Source organism: Typopeltis vanoorti, chromosome 10, assembly GCF_054136105.1.
Source record: "Typopeltis vanoorti isolate ZY-2024b chromosome 10, IOZ_Tvanoo_1.0, whole genome shotgun sequence".
In the NCBI taxonomy this organism is placed as follows: Eukaryota; Metazoa; Arthropoda; class Arachnida; order Uropygi; family Thelyphonidae; genus Typopeltis; species Typopeltis vanoorti.
Genome location: NC_143558.1, coordinates 85,743,233 through 85,756,895, shown reverse-complemented (window position 1 = coordinate 85,756,895; position 13,663 = coordinate 85,743,233). Strand labels below are relative to the sequence as shown.

Genomic DNA, 13,663 nt, shown 5'->3' with positions numbered 1-13,663 from the left:
CCAGATACAACTTTCTGATAGCTATCTGACTGGCTGTCAGATAGTTATATAACCACCGAGAATACTGCTGTTATCAACCCATGTCTATATGATACTGCCTCAAAATCTCTCTAGTACCTTTGCCACAACTCCAGGTATATAGACCATCCTATAATTTGAAGCTACAGCCTTATCACCCACCACCTGTATGCAGTGGAACAATTTTACCCTGTTTCACTCCTTTGGAACCTGTGTTGTTGTAAGACTTATTAAACAGGCATGCCTATGCTACTGCCAATTTCCTGGAACATTCCCTTAAATGTGTGGTGATATGTCATCAAATCTTATCACCATATTGACATCAAGTTAATTTCCTCAAACATGTTCTGCTCACTTGTTAAGTCATTCTTTCCTATGTCCTCTACACTTAAGTTCCTCATAATTCCACTCTGATATTAATATACTGATATTTAATATTAGTATATTAAAAGATCGTATTTTAAAAAGTTCAGACATAATTAGTTTCGATTGAAACCCTGGATTTGCTAAAGTCACATTTCTCCCCAGATATATTTAAGTTATTCAAATTTACAATATATGCTGGTTATATTTGCATGGAAAGGAAATATATACAAATACCAGATGGGATAGCAGTAGTCTCCCTTCTTCAGTCAGTTTCTACATACAACACTTACAAAACCAAGTAATTATTATTATTATTACCACCCCAAGACCTCATGGAGTCAAAGACTCAATGACCTCTGGTTCTCCCCTGATCTCCCACTCTTCTCTGTAAAACTTCTCCAGCATTCATCCTATAACAACCCCTTATCAACTTGTAGGTCTCTATCATATCTCCCCTCTTCCTCCTGTCCACCAGACTCTGCAAATTACATCTTCTCCATCTTTCCTCATACTCGACATTCCAGAGGTCAGAAACTACCTTAGTCAGTCTCCTTTGGACCCTTTCCAACAAATTTTCATCCTTCTGAAACCCTGTGATTAAATCTGGGTGTAATAGTCCATGTGTGGTCTAACCAAACCCTTATACAACGGAACAAGAATCTCCCTATTTCTACACGTCAGTGTCCTCCGCATCATTCCCAGAAGCATTTGTGTTGTCTTCACAATTTTGGCGATGTGTCCCCTAAATTTTAACTCCTTATTCACTATCACCCCCAGATCTCTTATATCCTCTACTTTCAACAATATATTCTCACCAAGCATAAATTCTGCATCCCATCTTTGTTTTCCAAATTTTAAAACCTTACATTTTGCAACATTGAATTCACATCCCCATTTCCGTGCCCAATCACTCGGTCTATTCAAGTCTTCCTGTAAGGCCACAACATCTTCACTACACTTAATGGTTCGTCCCAACTTTGCATCATCTGCAAACAACTGAATCTTCATCCAGATCTTCGCCAATATCATTAATATACAAGTTAAACGGTAATGGACCTAAAACAGACCCCTGAGGCACTCCACTAGTGACTTTCCTTTTCCTGGATATCGCACCCCCATACAGAACTTGTTGATACCTATCAGATAGCCAGTCTCCAATCCAATGCACCAATCTAATATCCAACCCCATCTGCTCTAGTTTGACTGTCAACCTATCATGAGGTACTCTAGCCTTTGCGAAATCCAAGTATATTACTGTGTATCCTTTTCCTCTGTCCAAGGAAGCAGTCACTTTATTGTAATAAGTAAGTAGATTACTAAAACATGACCTCCCTTTGGAAAATCCATGCTGTCTATCAAAGATAATACCATTGTTATCAACCAACTCTGGATCCTAGTTCTCACAAGCTTCTCCAACAACTTAACCACAACACCTGACACACGGATAGGCCTATAGTTTGATGTTTGAGTTCGATCACCTCCTTTATGAAGTGGCACAATCTTGCCCTCCTTCCACTCCTTACGAACTTGACCAAGTGCAAGACTCGTATTAAAAAAATATGTCAAGGCAGGTGTCGACTCCCTGGCACATTCTTTCAGAATATGTGGTGATATATTATCAAGTCCTACAGCCTTATTAACATCTAGTTTACTCAACTCCCCATACATCTTTTGCTCACCTACAGTCAGTCTCTCCTCCCCATCATCAACTGCTCTCAATCCCCCATGAAGTCACATTCACAAGATTGAAAGATCTTTATGAACTGTTCATTAATACTTAATGAACAGTTCTCCACCACACATTCTGCATCAGCTGTCTATATATCTCCACCACATATCTCCACCATTTTCTCCAATCAATGTCATCCTTTCATAATTATTCTTTCTTTTGCTGGCTACATATCGAAAGAATTCCTTAGGATTCTTTTTGGCTTCATTAGCCAACTGCTGTTCATACCTCTCTTTAGCTACTCTCACCAACTAAGTCACCCTCCTTGCTTGGTCTTGTAGACCTCATGGAATTGGTTATTTCCACTTCTCTTATACTGCCTCCACAATGCCCCTTTTCTCTGTATCGCATGCTTAATCTCTTTATTCATCCATCTCACACCCGCCTTATTTAACCTTCTCACCCTTGGAATACATTTAGAAATTGCATCTACTAAACAGTTTTTGAAAATCTTCCAAGCTGCATTGATCTCTTTTCCAGGTAACTCCTCATTTCAAGCTACACCCGCAAGCTGTCTCCTGAGCTCTTCATAATCACCCCACCCCCTTGTAGTTCTACATATACCCTTTTCTCACAGAGGTCCTCGCACTGCTGGCAACCACCCAGGTTATCACCTCATGGTCACTCTCACTAATTGGTGGATGATTTGACACCTCATTTATAATTACATCCTCTGATGAGATGACCAAAGCCAAGACCCTCAGTCCTCGTGTGCCCTATGTTACATACTGTCTGAGGGAGTTATCCCTCAAAAACTCAAGAAACTCATTTTCTTTACTTCCAGTTGCTATCTCATCATTCCAGTCTATATTGCCATAATTAAAATCACCCATGATGATCACCCTTTTCTTATTTAGTTGGCTAATTTGATTGTACATTTCATTATCACCACCATCCACATTACCTGGTTTATAACAACATCCCACCAAGTATTTGATTCTATTCACCTCTATTTCACACCATACTGCCTCCAAACCACTGGCACTATTTCCCTCTTGTATCTCTACTTTATATGGACATAACTCTTTCTCTATCATCAATAGCACTCCCCCCTCCCTTTTTACCCCTTCTGTCCTCACGAAATTGGTTATTTGAAGTGGTTGTAATGAATACAACCACTTAAAACCAGTGGTTTGGCTGTGTTATGTCGATGTTTTTAATATTTGGTCACATGGTCCAAACATATTAGATACATTTTTAGTGCATTTAAATGGCCAACACCCTAAAACCCATTTCACAATGGAACAGGAAGTTAATGACTGTCTGCCCTTCCTAGATAATAAATCATTAGGATGGAGTCACACTTCGTCCTGATGGTTTATTATCTTTTTCTGTTTAGAGAAAACCCATACATGCAGGGAGATAATTGCACAAACAGTCACACATTCATCTAGCTCAACAATATGGTATCCTAAAAACAACTCACAGAGCCAGAGCTATCTGTTCAATGACAGTCCTCTTACTGCTGAACTCACTTATTTGTATCACACTTTTTTAGCTAATGGCTATAATCTTCAAAGAATAGACAACATATTAATGCTCCCTGGAAATCCCCTTCATTGCCTAATATGCAAGAACTAAGCAAAACTGTTACCATTCCAATACATTTATTGCACATCTAAAACAATATCCAAAACTGGTTATAGTGTTAATTAAATTGTTCTCTCCCATTCTGTTTCAGTGATCATACCACCTGAGATTAGCTGCACTAACACATTCCTGGATGTTAACAGCTATGCTCTTTCTTAATATCTTTGTTTTTAATGTGATGTTTGCAATGATGCCATCTGTTTCAGCCCCTAAACTTTCTCAGGTCTCTCATATCTGTTGTCTCTAGTCTTTGGTCAAGTGTTGTACTTCTAACGCAGCTGTCAGATCCATAAGTTAAAATTTGTTTGAACACTGTCTTGTATATATACAGCTAATTTAGTGTTTGACTAATTTCTCTCTTATTCCATATAAATTTATTCATTTGACCTCTTACCATACCAGTTTTGTTGATTCTGTTGTCTATTTCCATATTTAATTTACCATCTTCACTAAAAATCATGCCTAAGTAGCTGAAATGTTTTACTTGTTCTATAGGTTCCCCATTCACAATGCAGTTGATATTTTCAATGCTTCTGCCTGTTTTCATTGTCTTTATCTTGTTATTGCTGACCTTACCATATCTATTATAACAGTTATTCAATTTAGTCAGGGAACTTGCAGACTTGTAGCAGATTTATTTAGAAGTATAACATCATCCACATAAATCTCACGTTAACATCTCCAATTTTGATATCACGTTTAATACCACTTTCCTTCATAATGTGATCCATATAGATAATGAATAACAGAGGGGATAATGTACATTCTTGTCTGACACCAGATTCAGCATTAAACCATCTTCCTGTACTTCTTTCAATTCTAAGTGCTGACTTACAACTCAAATAAAGACTAAGTATTGCTTGATATAATGCCCCATTGACACCATATAACTGTAGTGTTTTGAACAGCTGCTCTCTTGGCACGTTGTCATATGCCTTTTCCAGATCTACAAAACTTACATACAGATCTTTGTTATATTCCCATGATTTCTGAACTATTTGTCGTAAAGTGAAAATCTGATCCAGCCTCAATTTGGCCTGAATCCAGCTTTTTCTTCACCAACTTCTCTTCCACAATCTCCCTCAACTGTTTCTCAAGTATACTTGCATAAATTGTACCAGGAACACTAAGTAGAGAAATACCTCTGTAATTCTCACATTCAGTTTTATTTCTCTTTTTATATATGGGTACTATGAGAGCTCTACTCCAATCATCTGGAATTTGTCCCTCTGTCCAGGTCTTCTGAGCTTTGCAGTTCAGGCACTGTAATACTTTTATACCTCCATACTTGAGCATTTCTGGTCAGATATCATTTATTCCAGCTGCATTTCTATATTTCAGGCTTTTGATGGCTTTTTCTACTTCAAGTATGGATATGTATTCCTGATTGCATGCCTGTTGAGTGTTTTCTATCGCTATGCTGTCACTGATAGTTTCATTTAACAATTTTTTTGAAGTATTCTTGAAGTACTCTATACTTCAGGAGTATCTTTTTACTTCTATTTACTTGAAGTACTCTATACTTCAAGGATATCTTTTTCTCCTGTTTTCATGTCACATTTACCATCTCTAATTCCTTTTATAGCACTCTTTCCTCCATTTCTGAGCTTCTTCAACAACCTCCAGAATATCTTGCCACCTTCTTGATATTTATTTTCTATGTTCTTATCGAAATCCTCCCATGACTTTTGTTTAGCTAGTTTTACACAGTGTTTAGCTTTCTTACATTTGTCTCTGTATTCTCTAAGAGCACTAGCCGACTTATTTGCTAGGAACTTTTGCTATGCTATGCTTCTTTTCCTTCACTGTCTCTTTAACTTCCTGTGTCCACCATGGAGTTCTGATTTTTCTATCCTTGCAGACAACCTCACCACATGCCTCTCTGGCTGAATCAATCAGCGTTTTCTTCAGGAGTTGCCACTGAATCTCGAAGGTTTAGTTCCTGCTCTCAAACTCTTTCATTTTCTCTTGAATAATGCTTGTGTATTTTAGTCGACAGTTCACATCTGAGAGCTGCTCAACTTGTATTTGCTTTAAAACTTTCTTACATGTTCTTCTTTTCAATATGAAATTCAATTTTATCCTGTTCAAGACTAAATGGTGATCACTTCCAAGTTCATATCCTCTGTACACTGGTGTCCTGCACCAGGGAGAAAACATCACTATCAGCAATGACATATTATTATTATTACCACATGACCTCATGGAGTCAAAGACTCATCTGGGAGGTCCTTTTATCACACACACATCTCATCATACCGTGTCTTAAACACACTCAAACTCCTTGCAGACACCACACTCTCAGGCAAGGCATTCCAATCATTCACAACTCTGCACGAAAAAAACCTGCCTCTCACTCCCCTACCCGCACCCTCTTTATACAGTTTCCAGGGATGACCTCTGGTTCTCCCCTGATCTCCCACTATTCTCTGTAGAACCATTGATCTTATGACAACCCATTACCAACTTGTAGGTCTCTATCATATCTCCCCTCTTCTTCCTCTCCACCAGACTCTGCAAATTACATCTTCTCAATCTTTCCTCATACTCAACTATCCAGAGGTCAGAAACTTCCTTAGTCAGTCGCCTTTGGGCCCTTTCCAACATCCCTTCATCCTTCTGAAAACCGGGGGAGCAAATCTGGGCACAATAGTCTATGTGTGGCTTAATCAAAGCCTTATACACCTTATACAACGGAACAAGAATCTCCCTACTTCTACATGTTAGTGTCCTCCACATCATTCCCAGAAGCCTTTGTGTTGTCTTCACAATTTAGGCAATGTATCCCCTAAATTTTAGATCCTTATTCACTATCACCCCCAGATCTCTTATATCCTCTTCCTCCAACAATATATTCTCACCAAGCATAAATTCTGCATCCCATCTTTTTTTTCTAAATTTTAAAACCTTACATTTTGCAACATTGAATTCACATCCCCATTTCTGTGCCCAATCACTCAATCTATTCAAGTCTTCCTGTAAGGCCACAACATCTTCACTGCACTTCATGGTTCGTCCCAACTTTGCATCATCTGCAAAGAACTGAATATCTCCATCCAAATCTTCAGCAATATCATTAATATACAAGTTAAACAGCAATGGACCTAAAGCAGACCCCTGAGGCACTCCACTAGTGACTTTCCTTTTCCTGGATATCGCACCCCCATACAGAACTTGTTGATACCTATCAGATAGCCAGTCTCCAATCCAATGCACCAATCTAATATCCAGCCCCATCTGCTCTAGTTTGACTGTCAACCTATCATGAGGTACTCTATCAAAAGCCTTTGCGAAATCCAAGTATATTACTGTGTATCCTTTTCCTCTGTCCAAGGAAGCAGTTACTTTATTGTAATAAGTAAGTAGATTATTAAAACATGACCTCCCTTTAGCAAATCCATGCTGTCCATCAAAGATAAATACCTATTGTTAGCAACCCAACTCTGGATCCTAGTTCTCACAAGCTTCTCCAACAACTTAACCACAACACCTGACACACAGATAGGCCTATAGTTTGATGCTTGAGTTCGATCACCTCCTTTATGAAGTGGAACAATCTTGCCCTCCTTCCACTCCTTACGAACTTGACCGAGTGCAAGACTCATATTAAAAAAATATGTCAAGGCAGGTGTCAACTCCCTGGCACATTCTTTCAGAATACGTGGTGATATATTATCAAATCCCACAGCCTTATTTACATCTTCTTTACTCAACTCTCCAAACAGCTCTTGCTCACTTACAGTCAGTCTCTCCACCCCATCATCAACTGCTCTCAATCTCTCCATGAAGTCACATTCACAAGATTGAAAGACCTTTATGAACTGCTCATTAAGTATCTCCACCACATAGTCAATGAGACTTTTCTTATTCCTTCCCTCTTCTCTCGATGTGACTTTGTGCACATTTTATGTTGGAATGTTGTGTTAGTAATAACCAGTCCATGTCTTGAGCAGAAATCCAACAGGTATTTGCCATTATTATTAGCTTTTTCTCTTTTCTCGAAATTTTCCCAAAATATTTTTGTGTCTGATAATCATTTCCTACTCTATTTAGATCCCCAACAAGGACCAACTTTTCATTTTTCATTGTGCTAGTTGCTTGCTCTAAAGCCTGAAAAATTTCCTCCATTCTACCTTACTAGAACCTTCTGTGGGATCATTGGCACAAATAAGTCTCATTGTCCGGTTCCCCATTCTTATATTTGCCCATATCACTCAACTTGAAATTGATTGCCATTCAAGAAGATTAGCCTCGTATTTAGTGTTGAATACTATGGCTACTCCTTCTTTTCCTTGATTGTCATTGCTTGAATATAACCTTTTGTATTTATTGCTCAGAAAGATCTCACCAGTTTTTGTCTTTTTTGTTTCAGTCTCCCCTATTATGTCTATCTGGTACTTATCCATTTCCTCAGCTAGCTCCATTTCATTGTTATTCAGGCTTCTTATGTTGATAGTACCAATCTGGTCTGGAACTCTGGTGATGTTGAGTTGGGGTGTGTTTTAGGATTTATTCGAGTAGCTGACTTTTCGCTGTTCGGCCTGGTTCCCTAGCAAATACGATGCCTTGTTTAACCTGGCGATGCCCCAGCCGGCATGAAATTCTGTCATGTACCATCATTTTATATTATGGTTTAAGCCAGTAAGAATACAATTTGGTCAGCTAAATCCCAAATTTTCAGCCTAATCTTGTTTGTTCAGTATCCAGGTAGTGCCTAACAGGATACACCATGAGAAGGTGAGGATTGGACATTAGGTTGGAAGCCCTGGTCAGTTCTCCGTATTCCTTTAAAGGCTATGTGGAGATTGCCTCTCAGTTATACAGGATTAAATGAAAGAAAAAAATTGCTTTTACACAGAAGTCATTCTGTTTAAAAGATTATTTTTACAATTAGCATCTGCTATGAAGTAAGCCCTCAACAAGTATGGTTGTATTAATTTGCCTAAAATCTGGACAACAGTCATCATGAGACCAGATAGCCTGACTTTTCCAATTAACTAGATGGTTAACCTGCCCATAGATGGTGCCTTGTTAGGATAATAGTTCTGTGTCAGTTACAAATTGAATTGTTTCTAATATTTTAGTGTAGTGCTTGTCATAGTTATAATTTGTACACTGATGATGCTGGGTAGAAAACCAACAAAATATTGCGAAATTCAATAAATGTTCCCCACCCCCGTGTCTTGGCATTGTTTATACTGTGAAGCGGTAATATGAACATTCCAAAGTAAATTGTATTAATTGTTATTGCAAAACATGTCAGATTTTAATATACTCTAGTTATAAAGAGAGTGTTTAGCTTATAGGATTTTTATTTTATTTTATTGGGCTACTGCCCACAGCAAACCATATTGCTGTGGGCAGCAATAGGCTTGCTAAAAACCTATTGTATATTATTCAAATTAAGTGAATATTGAATTCCACATAAGGGTTAATATATAATGACCAAATGCATAACTTTTTATAAGCTTCAGTTTTCCAGTAAACATGTTTCACACCAGATAATGAAATTCATTTAATTGTAATTCAGAAACATCCATGCCTGCAGCAGGCTTTAGACCCAAGTTCTGTTGTCTGGATAACTGAAGTGCTATGTGCTATCCACTCGAGTAATCAGGCGCTTGTTTTTATTTGATGCATGTGCTACTTTCTCAAAAAAACAAAAACATATTCTTTGTTACTAGCATGCATTCAGAACAATGACAGCACTTTTTTGTTTGAATAACCTAGGCATCCAATTCCATCTTGGATGCAAAGAACAATATGCAGAGTGATATTAGACATTTAGTGGAAACAAATGAAAATGTGCAAAAGAATAGAATGCAAGAAAAAAGGGTAAATGAGGTAATGAGTGATTTGAGAATAGCAGTGTATCAAGATTCCATTGTTAGAGGATTGGTTAATGAAAGAGTCCATAATGTCTACTATCCAGGAGGGAGAATGAGCAAGATAATTCATTCTTTGGCATGAGGAAATGTCAAGAGAATTAGTGGTGGTTGTGGGGACAAATGATTTATGTGGATGTGGACATAAGTAGAATGTAAAGGTGAATATCAGGACATTATTGAGGAGAGTGAAATATAATAGTATAGTGGGAAAGGTTGTCAGTGTGCTGACAGGTATGACAGTAAGTTGAGACAGAGACCCAGAATCATGAGTGATATGCTTGTGGAGCTGTGTGAGGAGAAGGTAGTGCAGTTTATGGATGTGACATGTATTTGAGAGAAGAATGGAATTATATTGACATGTGAATTGCATTTGAATGGCTTTGGGGTGAGTGCACTGGAGAAACTGTTGCTATGTGGAAGTGTAGTGTGATGCAAACAAGAGATCAGAAGTAAGAGATGAAGTGAAAGATTAAGAGAGTGGTATTGAAGAGACAGAAGTGCTTGGCAATGGAAACGGTAATATTCTGAGAGATGAAGAGAGAACGGGAATGGAACAGGGAAATGGGCAGAGCCCAGGTGGACAGGAAGAGTGAATGTTGGATGTAGTAGTGAATGTATGTATGCATGGGGGATGATCAGCTTAGAAATGGAATAGATCACAATGTGGGTGGGGAAGTTGAGACGTGGTAAGCGGTGATAAAGGCAATTGGGCACAGACAGGTGTGGTGGGAAAATGAACTGCTGTGTTTGTTTATACATGCTAGAAGTATCAGAAATAAGGGAGATCAAATGGTTTAACTGATTGAGTTTATTCGCCACCAAACCATTGTAATAAGTGAAACATTGTTGAATGAAGATGATATCCTAATAGAAATGGAAAGGTACAGTCCTTTTTCTGTGGATAGAGAGGACAAGAGAGGTAGGGGGGGGGGGTTAATGCTACTGTTGGTAGCAGGAGAATTATGTCCACATGAGGTGGAGGTTGACATTGATAACTTATTTATTGATAAATAAGTTATCAATGTATGTATGTATTCTGATGGTCAAAAGGCTGAACACAGTAAGTAAGGAATATTAAAATGATGGATGTTAATGGATGAAAATGGTAGAATGTTAACTGCTGCAGAAGACATTGTTCAGGTATTCAGTGATCAATTTATAAGGGTGTTGTAGAGGACAAAGGAGAGGATGGCTTAATTGTGAGTGAGCAGGAGATATATGAGGAAATAAACTTGATGTCAATAAGGCAATAGGATTTGATGATATTACCACAAGTCTTAAGGGAATATTCCAGGAAATTGGCAGTATTATTAACATGCCTGTTTAATAAGTCTTACAACAGCACAGGTTCCAAGGGAGTGGAAGGAGGGTAAAATTGTTCCACTGCATAAAGGTATGATTAGGCTGTAACTTCAAATTATAGACCAATCTGTATATCTGGAGTTCTGGTGAAGGTACTGGAGAGATTTGGAGGAAGTAGGATACAGAAATGGGTTGATAACAGCAGTATTCTCGTATTCTCTGCATGGGTTTGCTAAAGAGAGATCATGTTTTATTAACTTAATTATGTACTATAGCAAGGTGACAAATATCTTGGACAAGAATAGTGGTGTATACTGCCACATGACAAGCTGTTAAATAAATTGGAACAGATGGGATTGGATAATGGACTTCTGAGTTGGATCAGTGACTGGCTGTCAGATAGGTATCAGAAAGTTGTATATGGGAGTCCAGTATCCTGAAAGAGGATGGTCACTAGTGGTGTGGTCAGTTTTGGTACCATTGTTGTTCAATTTGTGTATTAATGATATTGGGATGGGTGTAACTGGTGACATGCAGAATTGGGGATTGTGATGCAGAGTCAAGCAGATGTTATGACCTTACAAGAGGACTTGAGCTGGTTATATGAAAGAGCAGGTAAGCAGGGGTGCAGTCCTAAAAGAAATAGTGCTAGGGCTCTACCTTGGAAACAAAAATCCAGAGCATGAAGTGTGCCATTATTATTATTATTATTATTATTATTATTATTATTATTATTAAGTTTCATTATTATAATTAATATAATTTATTATAATGAATCTAAAAATTTTGATAGTTTTAAAAAAGTACCAGGGCACTTTTTTAAAACCATCAAAGTTTAAAAACTTGGATAGTTTTTAAACTATCAAAAAGTTTGATACACAAAAGTTTGATACACACCCCTGCAGGTAAGTGGAAAATCAGTTCACTGTTGCAAAGTGTAAAGTTTTGAAATTTGGTAATCAGTGATGGGATGCAAAGTATACATTTTGTGGGCACACTTTAAAGGAGGTAGAAGAGATGAGAGATCTGGAGGTGGTGGACAAGGACCTGAAATTCAGGGACCACATTTCACAAATTGTGAAGACTTCACATGGGATAATGGCAATGATGCAGAGGTCTCTGACATACAGAAATAATGTGATTATGATGCTATTGTATAAAGCCTTAATCGAGCATCATATGGATTATTGTTAACATATTTGGTACTGGGTTTTCGTGGTGATGAGGATGTGTTAGAAAGGGTTCAGAGAAAAGGACAGATTGAGAGAATGTAAATTGCAAAGCCTTGTGAATAGGAAGAGGAGAAGGCTGGGATATGATTGAGACATATAAGCTAGTTGGGGTTGTTATCAGATTGACATGAAAGAGATTTTTCATAGAATGAGAAAAAGGGACAGGTGGAACAAGAGGGCCATCCAAAGAGAGTATATAAGGAGAGTGTGAGCAGAAGAGTATGTTGTGAATGTAGACACATTGAATCAGTTTAAGAACGGTTGGATGAGTTTTGTGTGTGATAGTGTGTACCCTCCACGATGAGTCTCTCACTCCATTGAAGTCATATGTTAATAATAATAAAGGCTTTCAAATAAAAGGTAAATCTCTTATGAAGATAACAGGCTTTCTCTTGAAAGTCAGGTTACTATCCCTTCAAAAATAAAAATGATGTGTGGTCAATTTTCTGACCTTCAAAGAATTAATTCTCAGATAACAAGCCTTTGAAGGGATTAGCATGACTTCTGAATAATTGTACATTCAGTGTCTGATCAGAAACTTGATTTCCCACTGCAAATGGATAATGAGGAATCACTATATATTCATCACATAGAACGTTACCATCATTTCTTTGACATAATTGTGAATATTTGATTACCTTACCACTAGGAGTAAGCATTACATGCTACAGTATTTCCTTTTCCTGGTCATTTTATGTTTATTAAAGAAGTGGTACACACATTTAACCACTAGGTGAAACACAGATGAAAATGTAAAATACTATTCTTTCACCAGTTCATATTTAGATGCAATAGTATATGTTATTTGCAATATAAAGCATAATCCTTTATGGCAGTTTGCTTTATAAAAATGTGAAATCTTGCATTCTGTTCTGATTTTTCAAAGCAGACTGCTAAAATCTAAATCATTATAAAGAACAAATAATTTTAAAGAATATAAAAAGGCAAATTACAATTCAGAAATTGTAACTAGTTCTTTGTAGTTTAATAGAGTCAGTGTATTATTTTTGGTTCACAATGTGTCATATTTGATGGGTGTCATGTTTTGAGAATTGTTGCTCTATCATATAAAGAAATATTAATCTCAGATAGCTTGATATATAGCTACTTTTGTTATCAAGCATTAATTATAATTTAGTGATATTTAATAAACTTTGAAATGTATTCTATAAAGGAAGTTGCTGAACAACTGGAAGTTGCACAGGAGAATATTGATATGTGGATTCATCCTTGAAAAGATTTTATAGGGGCGTGGGATTGCATTGGCACTCACCTTTTTCCCTCCTCTCTTCTATGTGAAAACAAAACATTAACAACAGCAGTGAGTCACACATATTGGCACATGGCCATGAAGTAGGCTGTTGTTTATTTCCTCACTTCCTCTTTCATGTTATGTTTGGTGGCATCCATTGAAATTAGAGACTTCTGCCTCTCATGTTAAGGTATTATTTTGTTGTTGATACTTGTTACCAATGCATTCTAAAGAATTTGGAGGTATGTGGATGATATTTTTGAGGTGTTAAAACTGTTCCTTTATT

At 37.4% G+C, this 13,663-nt stretch overlaps 1 protein-coding gene across 3 annotated transcripts in view; it reads left to right on the top strand.

Moving 5' to 3' along the window:
• LOC150102559 (echinoderm microtubule-associated protein-like 2) overlaps nt 1–13,663 on the top strand; it is a 373,793-nt gene that overhangs the window by 4,720 nt on the left and 355,410 nt on the right. For 2 of the 3 annotated variants that reach the window (XM_090399820.1, XM_090399815.1), the window contains exon 1: nt 13,520–13,619. The exons of the other annotated variant lie outside the window; for it this stretch is intronic. In XM_090399820.1, coding sequence (XP_090255946.1) covers nt 13,598–13,619 — 22 coding nt within the window. In that variant the 5' untranslated portion in view covers nt 13,520–13,597. Of the gene's footprint in view, nt 1–13,519; nt 13,620–13,663 lie in introns of those variants that run through there. 3 annotated transcript variants of the gene reach the window in all.